We start from the raw sequence: 17,095 nt of genomic DNA, 5'->3' as shown, positions 1-17,095 counted from the left end.
GATCAATCAATCAATCAATCACCGATGCGTCATCGATCACTCATCGCAGGAAGCCTTATCCTCCAGCAGGGGGCGCGCATGCGCAGATCCCGGCCGCGCTCGCTCCCCTCCCGTCGCATTCCTCCGCGGAGCCGCCGCGTCCCGCAGCGAACAACAAACAAGTGGAACAGAACACAAAGGACCGAGTCGAAGCTCCGGGTCTGGTTTATCCCGAGTCGGGGTTTGGGGACCAGAGATTGGATGGACTGGGATTGTTGCCCCTGTTGTTGACTGGTACAAAGTTGGACCAGTGGATTGAAGAGTTAAAGTGGACTTCAGGAGCCATGGAACCATGAGGCTGTGGTGGTGGGTCCCCGTCGTCCTCCTCCAGACCCAGGACGGGGTCTGCCGTAAGTCCTCCTCCTGGATCCCCGGTCCCAGACTTAACAGATCACTACTCAGAACTAATTAACTAGTGCTAAGACGGACTTACTGCTGTTAGTTAGTATCTAGCTAACTAACTACTGCTAACTGACTTACTGCTGTTAGTTAGTTATAAGTAAATAACTAGTGCTTACACTGATTTACTGCTGTTAGTATTTATCTAACTAACTAGTTCTAACTGTGACTTCCAGCTGGTCTTGGACAGGTCGTTGACCTGCTCGGCATAGGGGCTGGAGGTCACTAGGAGAGAGGGTTTGCTGGTGGGGTAAAGGGTTGAACTAGTTAACACGGCTCATACACTGCGGGATTGGTAGTCTACTGCGGAGTGTTTACCGACGACGTGACGTGAAACCCAACGACCGCAGGATCTAGAGATAAACCCTCCATTCAGAGAATAGGTGTATGTGTGTGGTTAGATAGTGGCCACTTGCTCCACCAATTACCTCGTGAAGTCGCCCTCTTGACGGGATCTCTTTTAATGAGACGTCGTTAATGATGTTATCGTTTAACGTGAGGTCAGAGGAAGAGGGGCACACGGAAGCCATTGTTTATGTCTTAACTTTTGTGGATTTATTTTGAATACTCTGAAAGAATATCGGTCATTTGTACAGCAGTTTTTTATACTTAAATAAAAGGGGAGAGGAGACGGTGAAAATGAGAGCGAGAAAGACTCACTCTCTCCCTTCTCCTCCAACCCATGGGCTGGGTCCGGGGTGGTTGAGGAGTGAGACAGACTCTCACTCTCTCCCTCCTCCACCAGCAGGGGTGGTGTTCACCAGAGGAGTGAGACAGACTCTCCCTCTGCCTGTTCACCAGAGGAGTGAGACAGACTCTCCCTCTGCCTGTTCACCAGGGGAGTGAGACATAGGAGTGAGACCGACGCTCACCCTCTCCCTCTGCCTGTTCACCAGGGGAGTGAGACAGACTCTCACTCTCCCTCTGCCTGTTCACCAGGGGAGTGAGACAGAGGAGTGAGACCGACTCTCACTCTCTCCCTCTGCCTGTTCACCAGGGGAGTGAGACAGACTCACTCTCTCCCTCTGCCTGTTCACCAGGGGAGTGAGACCGACTCTCACCCTCCCTCCTCCTCCACCCTTAGGGGCGGGCTCAGGGGTGGTGTTCACCAGGCACCCCGCCAACCAGACGGTGAGCCAGGGGAACTCGGTCCGCCTGGGCTGTGCCGTGGAGGGGATCAGCGAGGCCGACATCTCCTGGAGGAAGGATGGAGTCAAGGTCCACATCAATGACCAGATGCACTTCACACTGGGAGACCTGCACTGGGAGACCTACTACAGGTTATCTACCCTATATACTATACTCTATACAACCTCACACTGGGAGACCTGCACTGGGAGACCTACTACAGGTTATCTACCCTTTATACTGTACTCTATACAACCTCACACTGGGAGACCTGCACTGGGAGACCTACTACAGGTTATCTACCCTATATACTATACTATATACAACCTCACACTGGGAGACCTGCACTGGGAGACCTACTACAGGTTATCTACCCTATATACTATACTCTATACAACCTCACACTGGGAGACCTGCACTGGGAGACCTACTACAGGTTATCTACCCTATATACTATACTATATACAACCTCACACTGGGAGACCTGCACTGGGAGACCTACTACAGGTTATCTACCCTATATACTATATACAACCTCACACTGGGAGACCTACTACAGGTTATCTACCCTATATACTATACTATATACAACCTCACACTGGGAGACCTACTACAGGTTATATACCCTATATACTATACTATATACAACCTCACACTGGGAGACCTACAACAGGTTATATACCCTGTATACTATATACACAGTACAACCTCAGACTTGGAGACAAACTACAGGTTATATACCCTATATACTATACTATATACAACCTCACACTGGGAGACCTGCACTGGGAGACATACTACAGGTTATATACCCTATATACTATACTATATACAACCTCACACTGGGAGACCTACTACAGATTATATACCCTATATACTATACTATATACACAGTACAACCTCACACTGGGAGACCTACTACAGGTTATATACCCTATACTATACTATATACAACCTCACACTGGGAGACCTGCACTGGGAGACATACTACAGGTTATCTACCCTATATACTATACTATATACAACCTCACACTGGGAGACCTACTACAGGTTATATACCCTATATACTATACTATATACAACCTCACACTGGGAGACCTACTACAGGTTATATACCCTATATACTACACTATATACAACCTCACACTGGGAGACCTACTACAGGTTATCTACCCTATATACTACACTATATACAACCTCACACTGGGAGACCTACTACAGGTTATATACCCTATATACTATACTATATACAACCTCACACTGGGTGACCTACTACAGGTTATATACCCTATATACTATACTATATACAACCTCACACTGGGAGACCTACTACAGGTTATATAACATATATACTATACTATATACAACCTCACACTGGGAGACATACTACAGATTATATACCATATACACTATATACTACACAATATATACTACACTATACACCCTTACACTGGGAGACCTGCCCTGGGAGAACTAGTACACTATATATACACTATATACTATGTACTACACACTATTTACTACAGTATATATACACTATACACTTTATACTACACACTTTACACTATATACTAAAAACGATATACCATATGTAGCGCTTCATGATGCGTACCTAGGGCTAGCGTCTGATGCTAACCTGGGGTGAGCGTCTGATGCTAACCTGGGGCTAGCGCCTTATGCTAACCTGGGTCCAGTGTCTGATGCTAACCTGGGGCTTGATGCTAACCTGGGGCTGGCGTCTGATGCTAACCTGGGGCTAGAGTCTGATGCTAACCTGGGGCTTGATGCTAACCTGGGGCTAGTGTCTGATGCTAACCTGGGGCTAGTGTCTGATGCTAACCTGGGGCTTGATTTTAACCTGGGGCTAGCGCCTGATGCTAACCTGGGGCTTGATGCTAACCTGGGGCTTGATGCTACCCTGGGGCTTGATGCTAACCTGGGGCTAGCGCCTGATGCTAACCTGGGGCTTGATGCTAACCTGGGGCTAGCGTCGGATGCTAATCTGGGGCTTACATGGCATAGGGTTAGTGGAATGTGTTGACCGTGTGATCATGATGTCATGGACCCTGGAAGGAGGAGGTGTCTCTAAGTTCTGTAAGTCCTGTGGGGCATCATGGGACAATGGGCAGTAGCACACACTCTGCTCACTCAAGAGAGAACTGATGGAATAAAGGTCTGCATTGTTACCGGTTCTGCTGTAGTGATGGTTCTAATGTAGTTCTGGTTCTGATGTAGTGATGGTTCTTGCGGTTGTGGTTCTAACGATGGCGGTTCTGGTTCTGCAGTGTGAAGTCGGTCCAGCAGCAGGACGCGGGGGTGTACTGGTGTGAGGTGGACTTCCACAGCATCACCTCCACCTCCCAGCCAGCCTGGGTCACGGTGGAAGGTAACGAATCAAACGCACCCAACACAACAAGGACCCAGAACATACTGGAATGTACCAGTGTTTAACCAGATACCTCTCCTCCTCCCTCTCTCCTCCTCCATCTCTCCTCCTCCTCTCCCCTCCTCTCCTCTCCTCTCATCTCCTCTCTCCTCCTCCCTCTCTCCTCCTCCTCTCCTCTCCTCTCCTCTCCTCTCCTCTCCTCTCCTCTCCTCTCCTCTCCTCTCCTCTCCTCTCCTCTCACCTCTCACCTCTCCTCTTTCTTCCTCTCCTCTCCTCCTCTCTCTCCCCCTCCTCTCTCTCCTCTCTCCCCCTCCTTTCTCTCCTCTCTCCCCCTCCTCTCTCTCTCTCCCCCTCCTCTCTCCTTCCCTCCAGGGGTCCCCCACTTCCTCCAGGACCCCCAGGATGTGTCGACCCTGCCCGGCGTGCCCTTTGACCTCCGCTGCTCGGCCGTGGGCCCCCCCGAGCCGGTGGAGGTGGTGTGGTGGGTGGGGGGGGCCGCAGCCGGGGGACCCTCCCCCTCTCCCTCCGTCCTCCATGTCCCAGGTCAGTCTCTCTTCCTCTCCTCTCCCCCCTCTCTCTTCTTCTCTCTCTTCCTCTCTCTCTTCCCTGTCACTCTTCCTCTCTTCTACTATCTCCCCTCTCTCTCTTCCTCTCTCTTCCTCTCTCTCTTCCTCTCTTCTCCTCTCCCCCTGCTCTCCGCTCCCCTCTCTCTCTACCTCTCCCCCTTCTCTCCCCTCTCTCTCTTCTCTCTCTTCTTCTCTCCTCTCCCCTCTCTCTCCTCTCTCTCTTCCTCTTATCCTGCCTCTCTGCCATCTCCCCCTCCCTCTCTCCCCCTCCCTCCCTCCCTCCCTCCATTATTCTCTGTGTCTATGAGTCGCACTATGCTACATGCTAGGTAGCGTAGCCGGGTACGGCCGTCGGAGGGACGGGTGTGGTCGCTATAAATAGAGCGATTGGATGCTGGGCGCTTCCTGTCAGCCAATAGATCACTCCGGGTGGACAAACAGGAAGTAGCCTCTTACTGGAACAAGATGATGTCTTCGCTTCATTCTAGAACATGACAGACGCCGTGTTTATTAGTTATGTTTAAAACACGTGTGTGTGTGTGTGTGTGTGTGTGTGTGTGTGTGTGTGTGTGTGTGTGTGTGTGTGTGTGTGTGTGTGTGTGTGTGTGTGTGTGTGTGTGTGTGTGTGTGTGTGTGTGTGTGTGTGTGGCTGATGGATAGCTGTGTTATTTCGAACAAGTCACACTCAAATAAAAGCTCTTAAATCTAATCCTAATGCACTTTTACTTATGCATGTTCAAATTATGTTTGTTTCAACACCCAGACTACCACAAAATACCAATCTGCCCTTTCCTTGCCTGTCTGTCTGCCTGACTGACTGTCTGTCTTCGTGTCTGTCTGTCCATCAGGGGTGAACTCCAGCATTAACTTTTACTGTGAAGCCCACAATGCAAAAGGGATCACGGTGTCTCGGACAGGAACGGTCTACATTAAAGGTATTTTTTATTATCATATTATTATATTATGTTATTTATTATTAGATTATAATAGTATTCTTATTCTTCTTCTTCTTCTTCTTCTTATTATTATTATTATTTTGTATTGCATCATTATAGACCTTGATGTTATTTATTATATTATGTTTGTTGTATTGGATATTATTATTAGATACATTTTTTTTTAAATCTTATAGACTCGAATATGACATTATGTGTTTGTGAACACAGATCAATAGATTCAGGTTGATTGATATGTGACCCCCCCCCCAGTGCTCCCCTCCCCCCCCGTGGAACTGTCGGTGTTGAGGATGGAGGAGAACAACGTCACGTTGTCATGGAAACCGGGGTTCACCGGTTACTCTGAGCTCTCCACCTGTACTGTCCAAGTAAGAGATACAGTCTCCCACCTCAGCAGCAGGTTGCCAGATTGGGCCATATGTCCAACCCAATCTGGCAACCCCAGTGGGCGTGTTTCTGCATGATGAGCGTGTTTGTGTTCCCAAATATGAGGTGACTTTCACGCTGGTTCCATCCCAGAGATGCTGCTGTTGACCTCTGACCCTCTTGACCTCTGACCCTGTTGACCTCTGACCCTGTTGACCTCTGACCCTGTTGACCTCTGACCCTGCCCCTCCAGGTGTTGGCTCCGGCGGGGCTGGGCGGAGGGGTGTCTGAGTTGGAGGTCGCCGTGCCTCCTTGCCTCCTCCACCTCCACCACCTCACCTTCTACTCCAACTACAGCGCCCAGGTGGCCTGCACCAACCAGCTGGGGCGCTCCCCCTTCTCCCCCTGGCTGGGCTTCCAGACACCACAGACAGGTACCGCTCTAACCAGCTAACTACCAGCCTGAACGGCTAACTATCAGCTTACTACCGCTCTGACCAGCTAACAACCAGCCTGAACGGCTAACTATCAGCTTACTACCACCCTGACCAGCTAACAAACAGCCTGACCAGCTAACAACCAACCTGAACGGCTAACTATCAGCTTACTACCACCATGACCAGCTAACAAACAGCCTGACCAGCTAACTACCAGCTAACAACCAACCTGAACGGCTAACTATCAGCTTACTACTACCCTGACCAGCTAACTACCAGCTAACAACAAACCTGAACGGCTAACTATCAGCTTACTACTACCCTGACCAGCTAACTACCAGCTAACAACCAACCTTAACGGCTAACTACCAGCTTACAACCAACCTGACCAGCTTACTACCACTCTGACCAGCTAACTATCACCCTGACCAACTAACTTACACTCTGACCAGCTAACTACCACACAGACCAACTAACTACCAGCTAAGAACCAGCCTGACCAGCTTATTACCACCCTGACCAGCTAACTACCAGCTAAATACACCCTGACCAGCTAACTACCACCCTGACCAGTAAACTACCAGCTAAAAAAAAACCTCAGCATCTAAGTACCACAAGTTGTCTGTGTCTGTGTGGTGAGTTCTAGTCTCATGGAACAATCAGCTTTTGTTTGTGGCCTCAATCAACAAGTCCCAGATACTCTCTCGCTCTATTTCACTGTCTCGCTCCCGCTCTCGTTCTCCACTCTCACTCTCTCTCGCTTTCGCTCCCGCTCTGTCGCTCTCACCCTCTCTCGCTCTTTCACTCTCTCTCGATCTCTCCCTCTCTTGGCTCCATATCTCAGATTTTAGAAGCAGATGAATAATTAAACAAAGGAGGTGTTCTAATGTAAACACGGTAGAATTTGGAAGAGCTAAACTGCCCCACCAGCTACCCCTGCAGGACGCGGGCGGTACTACACCCCGCTTAACGTCCTCGTTGTGTAAGCACCAACACTAACCCTAACCTATTGCTGTCCACTAAGCGGACGTTGCTAGGTGTGCGCTCGTAGCGATGGCGATCTAACGCTCATCCGTGGTGTGACCCTACAGAGCCATCGGCCGCGCCCAGGAACCTGACCTTTGACCTCAGGGATCAGGAGCTGCGGCTGGGCTGGGCGGGGCTGGCGGAGGCGGAGCTCCGTGGCCGGCTGTTGGCCTACAAGCTGCAGTGGAGCCTGGGGGGCGAGGGGCAGGTCGGTCGACACACGCTCTCTCTCTCTCTCTCTGTTCCCTACAAGGGCGTAACTTTGGTTTGTGTCCATGTGCACTCTGTGTCTCTCTCTCTGCCTCTCTTTGTCTCTCGTCCATATGTACTCTCTAGCTGTGTTCGAAATTGCTCCCCATTCACTCACTCACTATTCCCTATATAGTGTTTATGATATAGTGCACTATGTAGGCAACGAACAAACGAGAACTCGGACACTATGCCGAACATTTCTAAACGTCATGTGCGTCAGTGAACGCGCCGGGTATTTGCGTGATGCAGACAGATGTGCCCACATCATGTAAACAAACCGGGCACTCAGGAGGAAAGCTGGAGGTTGTATTGATGTTGAATGTTGCATTACCTTGATCAAGGTTTTTTTTTGTAATTTTGAATGATATGATTTTCTATGTTGAATCACAAATAAATTGTTGACATTTCTAAACGAAAGCCGGAGACTCCATCTTAAAATGTATTTGTTTTCGCGGTTATTCAGCTTCTTCTTCTCCTCCGGAATAACACGACCGTATTGCATTGTGGTATACGGGAGTAACATGTAGGGAACGTCGTATGTTCACTCAAATTTTGGGTGTTTTAAGTCCACCATAGTGCATGAAATGAACCACTGAGAATTCGAACACCACTACAAAATGGCGAGCCCCATATAGTGCACTATATCCGTGATAGGGAACGATTTCGAACCCAGCTAGAGTCACATAGAATCACTGTGGAGCAGTTTAGTTATTTTAGTTTAGTGTGTATGTTGTTTATTTAATACTAGTGGTTTATTATTTGGGTATACTGTCAGGAGGTGTTATTATATTGATATATTATTGTCTATTTTTAATATCATTTATACAGTTCATAATAATTGATATCTGTGTGTCCGTTCTATCTCAGGAATTCTCGTTATATGTATTAATGTATTTAGTTGATATGGTTCATGTATGTCTGATCTATCACAGGAAGTCTGCGTTATATTTAATGTATTTAGTTGATAAAGTTTGTGTGTCTGTTCTGTCTCAGGAAGCTCTGCTGTTTAAGGAGAACACTGCTCGTCTGTCGGGGGCGGGACGTTTCTTTAACTCCTCCTTCCAGGTCTCAGCCTGCACTGTGATTGGCTGTGGGCCTTGGAGCCGACCAATAACTGTGCTCCCTGCTGCTGGTAAGGCCAGGTTAATTCTGGGATGTGTGCGTGTTGCTGTAGCTATCTAAAATGTGTCAATACGTAACACACTGTGTGTGTGTGTGTGTGTGTGTGTGTGTGTGTGTGTGTGTGTGTGTGTGTGTGTGTGTGTGTGTGTGTGTGTGTGTGTGTGTGTGTGTGTGTGTGTGTGTGTGTGTAGCGGTGCCAGCCCCCCCACTGCGGAGCCACCTCTGGGTGGGGGTCTCTCTGGCTGCTCTGCTGGTCTCCATGGTGGGTCTGTTCCTCATGGTCCTCCTGCAACGACGAGACAAGGAGACGCAGTTTGGGTGAGTCCTGGAAAACCTCCTTCATCACAGCTACAGTCTGTCCTTCATCACAGCTACAGTCTTCATCACAGCTCCAGTCTTCATCCCAGTGTGTTTGTGTTCCAGGTCTGTGTTTAAGGACCCGGGACCGGACAGCGTTTCCTTCTTAGCAGCGAGGTCCTTTAACAGACAAGGCCCGGACCTACCGGACAGCACTCGTAAGCAACATGAAACACTACCCCAAAATGAGACTCACTACCCCAGCATGAGACCTACTACCCCAACATGAGACCCACTACCCCAACATGAGACCCACTACCCCAACATGAGACTCACTACCCCAACATGAGACTCACTACCCCGACATGAGACTCACTACCCCAGCATGAGACTCACTATCCCGACATGAGACTCACTACCCCGACATGAGACTCACTACCCCGACATGAGACTCACTACCCCCACATGAGACTGACTACCCCCACATGAGACTGACTACCCCCACATGAGACTCACTACCCCCACATGAGACTGACTACCCCGACATGAGACTGACTACCCCGACATGAGACTCACTACCCCAGCATGAGACTCACTACCCCGACATGAGACTGACTACCCCGACATGAGACTGACTATCCCAACATGAGACTCACTACCCCACATGAGACTGACTACCCCCACATGAGACTCACTACCCCAACATGAGACTCACTACCCCACATGAGACTGACTACCCCAACTTGAGACTGACTACCCCACATGAGACTGACTACCCCAACTTGAGACTCACTACCCCGACATGAGACTGACTACACCAACATGAGACTGACTACCCCAACTTGAGACTCACTACCCCGACATGAGACTGACTACACCAACATGAGACTGACTACCCCAGCATGAGACTCACTACCCCAACATGAGACTCACTACCCCAACATGAGACTCGCTGCTACCCCAACATAAGACTCGCTACCCCAACATAAAACTCGCTACTACGACATAAGACTCGCTACCCCAACATGAGACTCACTAACCCGACATGAGACTTTCTACTAGGGCCCAACCGATTCATCGGCCTGCCGATTTAATCGGCCGATTATAGCCTTTTTGAAAATAATCAACATCTGCCAAAAAGTCTTTTTTTTTGTCTTTTTTTTGTTTTGTTTTTAATCTGCCGATTAAATCGTAATCTTTCTCTGAAAATAATCGGCATCGGCATCGGCACTCAAATCAATATCGGTCGGGCCCTACTTTCTACCTCAACGTTGTGTTCTCTGTCCCCCTCTAGTGGATAGTCTGTTGTGTTCTCTGTCTCCCTCTAGTGGTCAGACTGTTGTGTCCTCTGTCTCCCTCTAGTGGACAGTCTGGGGATCAACGAAGACCTGAAGACCAAACTCCAGGATGTATTGATCCAGGAGCGACTCTTGACCTTTGGTCACCTGCTGGGGAAAGGTGAAACACACTTTTATTTTTCTGTCTCTTGAATTTGTGAACAAGAATATTTCTCATGAATTAAACGCACACATCCATCCAGGAGATTTGACGGTGGTCTGAAAAGGACCTGCAGCTACAACCGCGGCCACTAGAGGCCGCTAGCGTACATAGTGCCGGTGAAATGTGCAGTGGGTACTTGTGTTGAGGTGAAGTTTGACTTGTTTCCTTTTGTGTGTGTGTGTGCGTGCAGGGGAGTTTGGCTCGGTGAGGGAGGCGTTACTGAAGACGGGCGACTCGGTCCAGAAGGTGGCCGTCAAGGTGCTAAAGTGTAGGTGATGACATCATCGGGGGTGGGGGTTTGAATGTCCTGATTGTCTGAAGGAGTCATAGCTCTGCTGTCATACTGGTAGGTGATTTGTTGTCTTGTGTTCTCCAGCTGACGTGGACTCCTCCTCTGACATCGAGCAGTGTCTGAAGGAAGCCGCTTACATGAAGGACTTCACCCACCCCAACGTCATCCAGCTGATAGGTAGGTAGGCACTCACTCACTCACTCACTCACTCACTCACTCACTCACTCACTCCAACTCAAGCTTGTTTGTGTGAGTGTAGTGAGAGTCTTGTTCTTCATCCCTCACTCCTCACTCTCATGCACACAATCACTTACTCACTCACTCTCATGCACTTACTCACTCACTCACTAGATCACATGCTCAAACACAAACTCACTCAGACACACACTCATGCACACACGCAGTCATTGTGGGGACCTTTTCTTGTGGGTTAGATTTAAGGTCCCTGACAGAGGGACAGAGGTCCTCAGTGATTGGCCGAGGAGTGTGATTGACAGGCTGTTGCTCCAACAGGCGTGAGCCTCCAGCGGCGGGCGGGCCAGCGGCTACCCGTTCCCATGGTGATCCTGCCCTTCATGAAGCACGGGGACCTGCACACATTCCTGCTGCTGTCACGGCTGGGGGAGGAGCCCTACGTAAGACACACACACACACACACACACACGGGGGTCCGGGAGCTGTCTGTCTGATTAACCTGTCTGTGTTTCAAGGAGCTGTCTGTCTGACGAACCTGTCTGTGTGTCTCGTGGAGCTGTCTGTCTGACGAACCTGTCTGTGTCTCTCGTGGAGCTGTCTGTCTGATGAACCTGTCTGTGGGTCCAGGAGCTGTCTGTCTGATGAACCTGTCTGTGTGTCTCATGGAGCTGTCTGTCTGATGAACCGTTCTGTGTGTCCAGGAGCTGTCTGTCTGATGAACCTGTCTGTGTGTCCAGGAGCTGTCTGTCTGATGAACCTGTCTGTGTGTCCAGGAGCTGTCTGTCTGATGAACCGTTCTGTGTGTCCAGGAGCTGTCTGTCTGATGAACCTGTCTGTGTGTCTCGTGGAGCTGTCTGTCTGATGAACCTGTCTGTGTGTTCAGGAGCTGTCTGTCTGACGAACCTGATTGTGTCCAGGAGCTGTCTGTCTGACGAACCTATCTGTGTGTCCAGGAGCTGTCTGTCTGATGAACCTGTCTGTGTGTCCAGGAGCTGTCTGTCTGATGAACCTGTGTCCAGGAGCTGTCTGTCTGATGAACCTGTCTGTGTGTCCAGGAGCTGTCTGTCTGACGAACCTGTCTGTGTGTCCAGGAGCTGTCTGTCTGATGAACCTGTCTGTGTGTGTCCAGGAGCTGTCTGTCTGATGAACCTGTCTGTGTGTCCAGGAGCTGTCTGTCTGATGAACCTGTCTGTGTGTCCAGGAGCTGTCTGTCTGATAAACCTGTCTGTGTGTCCAGGAGCTGTCTGTCTGATGAACCTGTCTGTGTGTCCAGGAGCTCTGTCTGACGAACCTGTCTGTGTGTTCAGGAGCTGTCTGTCTGACGAACCTGTCTGTGTGTCCAGGAGCTGTCTGTCTGACGAACCTGTCTGTGTGTCCAGGAGCTCTCTGTCTGACGAACCTGTCTGTGTGTTCAGGAGCTGTCTGTCTGACGAACCTGTCTGTGTGTCCAGGAGCTGTCTGTCTGACGAACCTGTCTGTGTGTTCAGGAGCTGTATGTCTGACAAACCTGTCTGTGTGTCTCATGGAGCTGTCTGTCTGACGAACCGTTCTGTGTGTCTCATGGAGCTGTCTGTCTGATGAACCTGTCTGTGTGTCCAGGAGCTGTCTGTCCAGACCCTGCTGGGCTTCCTGGTCGATGTCGCCCGGGGGATGGACTACCTCAGCACCAAGAACATCCTCCACAGGGACCTGGCCGCGCGCAACTGCATGTCAGTCCATCTGTCTGTCTGCCTGCCTGCCTGTCTGTCTGTCTGCCTGGCTGGCTGTCTATTTGCCTGTTACACTTTTCTTTCTGTCTGTTACTAGCAGAACAGCATGTGTTGCAGGCTGAATGAAGACGTGTGTATGTGTTTCGGTGTGTGTGTGTGTGTGTTGCAGGCTGAATGAGGACATGACGGTGTGTGTGGCGGACTTCGGCCTCTCTAAAAAGATCTACAGCGGGGACTACTACCGCCAGGGCTCCGCCTCCAAGCTGCCCGTCAAGTGGATCGCCCTGGAGAGCCTCGCTGACAACGTGTACACCAGTCAGAGCGACGTGGTACTGCCTACTGACCGTCTGTACTGCCTGGCTGTACTGCCTGTCTGTCTCTAGCTGCTGGCCTGTACTACCTGTCTGTCTCTAGCTGCTCGTCTGTACTGCCTGTCTGTCTCTAGCTGCTCGTCTGTACTGCCTCTTTGGGGGTCCGTCTGTCTGTCTGAGACGTCGTCACTTGATGATATCCACCATACGATCCCCTGTGGCCTGTGGCTGACTGAATTAACGAGCCCTTGTGCTGTGTGCTGCCCTCTAGTGGGCGTTTGGGGTGACCATGTGGGAGGTGCTGACCCGTGGCCAGACTCCCTACCCTGGGGTGGAGAACTCTGAGGTCTACGAGTACCTCATCAAAGGAGAGAGGCTCAAACAGCCTCCCGACTGTCGAGACGACATGTGAGTATTAAACTACACACCAAACTACTACACTTTACATGTGAGTACATTACTGATCAACAACAAATTACAAGCCTGTTGGATCATATTATATCTGTGATTACCAAACTAAAAGCCATAGTGGTCATGCGATTAAACTACACACTAAACTACAAGACATACTGTAGATGCGAGTACTTTATTAAACTACACATTCAACTACAAGACATACTGTAGATGTGAGTACTTTATTAAACTACACATTCAACTACAAGACGTACTGTACATGCGAGTACTTTATTAAACTACGAGCCATACTGAACATGTGAGTACTTTATTAAGCTACACATTCAACTACAAGACATACTGTACATGTGAGTACTTTATTAAACTACGAGCCATACTGAACATGCGAGTACTTTATTAACTACACATTCCACTACAAGCCATACTGTACATGTGAGTACTTAATTAAACTACATGCCATACTGTACATGAGTTCCTTATTAAACTGCACATTCAACTACAAGACAAACTGTTCATGTGAATACTTAATCAAAGTCCGTACATGATTTTTTGAGTGAGATATGCATTTCTTAAAGTAACCCGCCTACAGTTACCAAACAGGCGAGTCAGTTTTGGCGCCCCCTCCTACGTAGAAAGGGGGCACAGTTGAATATTACCTCCCACTTCCCTACGCCCCTCCAATCAGAGCATAGCTACGATTTTGTTTGTGTGCTCCAGCGGGGGGAACTCGGCGGCAGCTCTACACAGCTCAGCTCCGGTAGTACAATCTCCTCCAGGAGGAGACATGGAGGAGAAAGGGAATGTACTCCCAGAGCTCAGCTGGAGCTGCTTGGCCGCTGGTCCACATTATATAATATGATATAGATAAAGCTCCAGGAGTCCGCAAACCGTGCTGTTGTTCAGTCTGACAGCTCATTGGTCAATGGGCAGCAGCTCATTTGCATTAAAGCTACAGACACCAGAAACAGCGCATTCTGAGGGACTGAACCAGAGGGGAATAGCGGTAGGCGAGATATTTTTTCCTAAAAGCTATTTCCAGTAAACAGCTTTTTAGAACTCAAATACTATGTTTACTTGTTGGGAAAACACCATTATATGTCTCCTTTAAGATGTTTTGAGTCCATAGTTCCATCTTCCCCTACATCTTTTAAACCTTGCATTGACGTGGAGTTATGTGACGACATGATCACATGACATCATCCAATATGTCAAGATGGCATCACATGGAACGAGGACGTCCTCACATGAATGGTGTCCATGGTAACTGCCCTCATCCCCCCCCCCCCCCCCCCCCCCCAGCTACGAGTTGATGCACAGCTGCTGGAGCCCCGTCCCCAAGTGCCGGCCCAGCTTCCAGAGGCTAGTGGAGCAGCTGGAGGGGCTGGGGGCCGCGGCCTCCCCGCCCCCCCCCAGACCGCCCCAGCTCTACGTCAACCTGGAAGGGGAGCCGGGGCCCGAGTGGCTGATGGCCAGCAGCGCTGCCATGGCGATCGGAGGAGACTGCCGCTACATCATGGGTCCGTGTGGGGAGGAGGGGGGCCAAGGCCCCCCGCGGGACCTCCGGGACGAAGAGGATGACGCCGTCATTCATGTCTGAGATCAGCCTGGACTAATCCCCCCCCCCCCCCCCCCCCACGCCACACATACTGCTACTTCCGGTTTATGGGATGTTTGCTATCGACAGACTGAGAAAGGACGATGAAGAGCGTGAAGATCAAAATGAAACATCCTGGATCATGGACCACCCGGATTCAGCTGGTTTCTGATTGGTTGTTATGGCTGGCAGTCCCCCTATGGTTCTAGGCTGGGCTCCTCACTCTGACGCCTGGGATTCTGCACATGCTCAGTAGAACATGGAACGCTGGGTTTCAGTACCTTTGCTTGGTCGCCCTCTGCCTTGACCTTTGGGTTACATTATGGACATCATCCACCACACTGGACCAACGCCAATCTGTGTATTATTCTTAACTGGGAATGTTAAGGAGACTAGGGGTGGACCTCATGGGATATTAGCGATATGGTTTGATTTATTTTTTTACTGTGCCAATCTAAATCATTTAACAGTCATTCCATTGTGTGCTCCTCAATAGTTTCATAAAACTTACCTCCACATTCAGGGTAGGAATGTATTATTTCCTGATGAAATATGTTTTGCTGCTGTGAATTCAATAATTCTACCAATAGTGACTTATTCTGCACATTGGGCATTTTATTAGAATTAATCTAGCTAATATATTATAATCAGATATTAAAGTATTTAAATACACTCAATCAATGGTGTATATTATGCTTTTAGCTAAAGGACCTCAGGTTTGACCCACCAGCGACAGTGTTGGGAGAGTTTGACAATTTTAATACTTAGACGGGACAGGTCTGACCGGTATCGGACCGGTTTGATGTGTTATCAGACCGGTCTGATGTGTATCGAAGCCTGGTCTTATTTCAGACATTCCTTGTGCCAGGATCGTCTTGAAACTGGTTTGAATATAGAACCTGCACATCATAAAGTAACACGATTCCCTTACCAGTATTGGAAATGTTTACAGAAAACGCTTTGAATGAATAAAGATGAAGTCGATCTGTGAGACACCGTGGCGCATTTTATTCAGAGAACCTTCCATATTAAACGACGACATTCAGACAAACACAACTGACCACATTCAGACACACAACTGGCCATATTCAGACACACAACTGACCACATTCAGACACACAACTGGCCTTATTCAGACACACAACTGGCCTTATTCAGACACACAACTGGCCATATTCAGACACACAACTGACCACATTCAGAGACACAACTGACCACATTCCGACACACAACTGACCACATTCACACAACTGACCACATTCAGACAATATTCATGCATAAAATACCACATTCCGACACACAACCGACCACTTCATATAAAGGCTCGTTCCTCAGCACCACACCCACATGAAGGACCAGAACACCGAGATCATTAGATTGGTGATCGAGCTCCACGTTTACTATAGTCCCGTTATACTAAGGGAAGCGCAATAACGCTCCATGGGTTTAATTCGGCACTCGATCTCCGGTGAGTTATTGTCTTGTAGTTTGGCTCTTGGGCGGATTTTGCGATCTGTGACACGGCCAGGTGTCTCCGCCATTTCCAGTGAAACCACAAGGCGTTTCCGAGTGAAGAACCCGTAGTCTCAAGATGGAGTCCGCCTGACTCTGTGGGTACAAAGCTCCACTACGGCTCAACACCAACCTCTACTATTACCCCGACCATTACTAACGTTACTCGTGCCTCTACTCCAACACTATTACTAACGTTACAGATGGCTCTATTCCAACACTATTACTAAGGTTACAGATGGCTCTATTCCAACACCATTACTAACGTTACATACACATGGCTATTTTCAAACACCAACCTCGACTATAACAAACGTTATACGTGGCTCTATTCCTAAACTAAGACCTCGACTATTACTAACGTTACACATGGCTCTATTCCCATACTAAGTAACCTCCGTATAAACCCATCAGCCGTCACTACACGCGGCTCTATTCGATTAACAACCTATTGTTCACACGGCTATATTGTTCATACAAACCTTTCTCAAACCAGTTCTCATGGGCACTGCATTCTTTCCTAAAAATGGTTTCATCTCCATTCTGGACTCTGGAGATGCTCTTTCCTATCGCTCCACTTCAGACTTGTTCTCC

At 49.0% G+C, this 17,095-nt stretch overlaps 1 protein-coding gene across 1 annotated transcript; it reads left to right on the top strand.

Annotated features, from left to right (window-relative positions):
• Positions 1-97: 97 nt before the first annotated feature.
• Positions 98-15,984, top strand: tyro3 (TYRO3 protein tyrosine kinase). The gene is made up of 19 exons (XM_030355789.1): positions 98-389; positions 1,523-1,718; positions 3,852-3,952; positions 4,325-4,495; positions 5,367-5,453; positions 5,727-5,842; positions 6,094-6,274; positions 7,369-7,511; positions 8,549-8,687; positions 8,869-8,995; positions 9,101-9,192; positions 10,337-10,432; positions 10,665-10,742; positions 10,851-10,943; positions 11,280-11,401; positions 12,561-12,670; positions 12,840-12,999; positions 13,253-13,389; positions 14,695-15,984. The coding sequence occupies exons 1-19, from the start codon at positions 332-334 to the stop codon at positions 14,990-14,992; spliced, it is 2,505 nt and encodes an 834-aa protein (XP_030211649.1). The 5' UTR covers positions 98-331; the 3' UTR covers positions 14,993-15,984.
• The last annotated feature ends 1,111 nt before the right edge of the window (positions 15,985-17,095 follow it).

This window comes from Gadus morhua, chromosome 5, assembly GCF_902167405.1.
Source record: "Gadus morhua chromosome 5, gadMor3.0, whole genome shotgun sequence".
In the NCBI taxonomy this organism is placed as follows: Eukaryota; Metazoa; Chordata; class Actinopteri; order Gadiformes; family Gadidae; genus Gadus; species Gadus morhua.
This window is presented reverse-complemented; position numbering and strand designations above follow the sequence as displayed.

Bases quoted from the DNA above. Each gene is read 5' to 3' on its own strand.
- tyro3 (XM_030355789.1), top strand. From the start codon at position 332: ATGAGGCTGTGGTGGTGGGTCCCCGTCGTCCTCCTCCAGACCCAGGAC. The intron at 9,193-10,336 runs GTAAGCAACATG...GTCTCCCTCTAG, and splicing joins GGACCTACCGGACAGCACTC to TGGACAGTCTGGGGATCAAC. The intron at 10,944-11,279 runs GTAGGTAGGCAC...TTGCTCCAACAG, and splicing joins CAACGTCATCCAGCTGATAG to GCGTGAGCCTCCAGCGGCGG.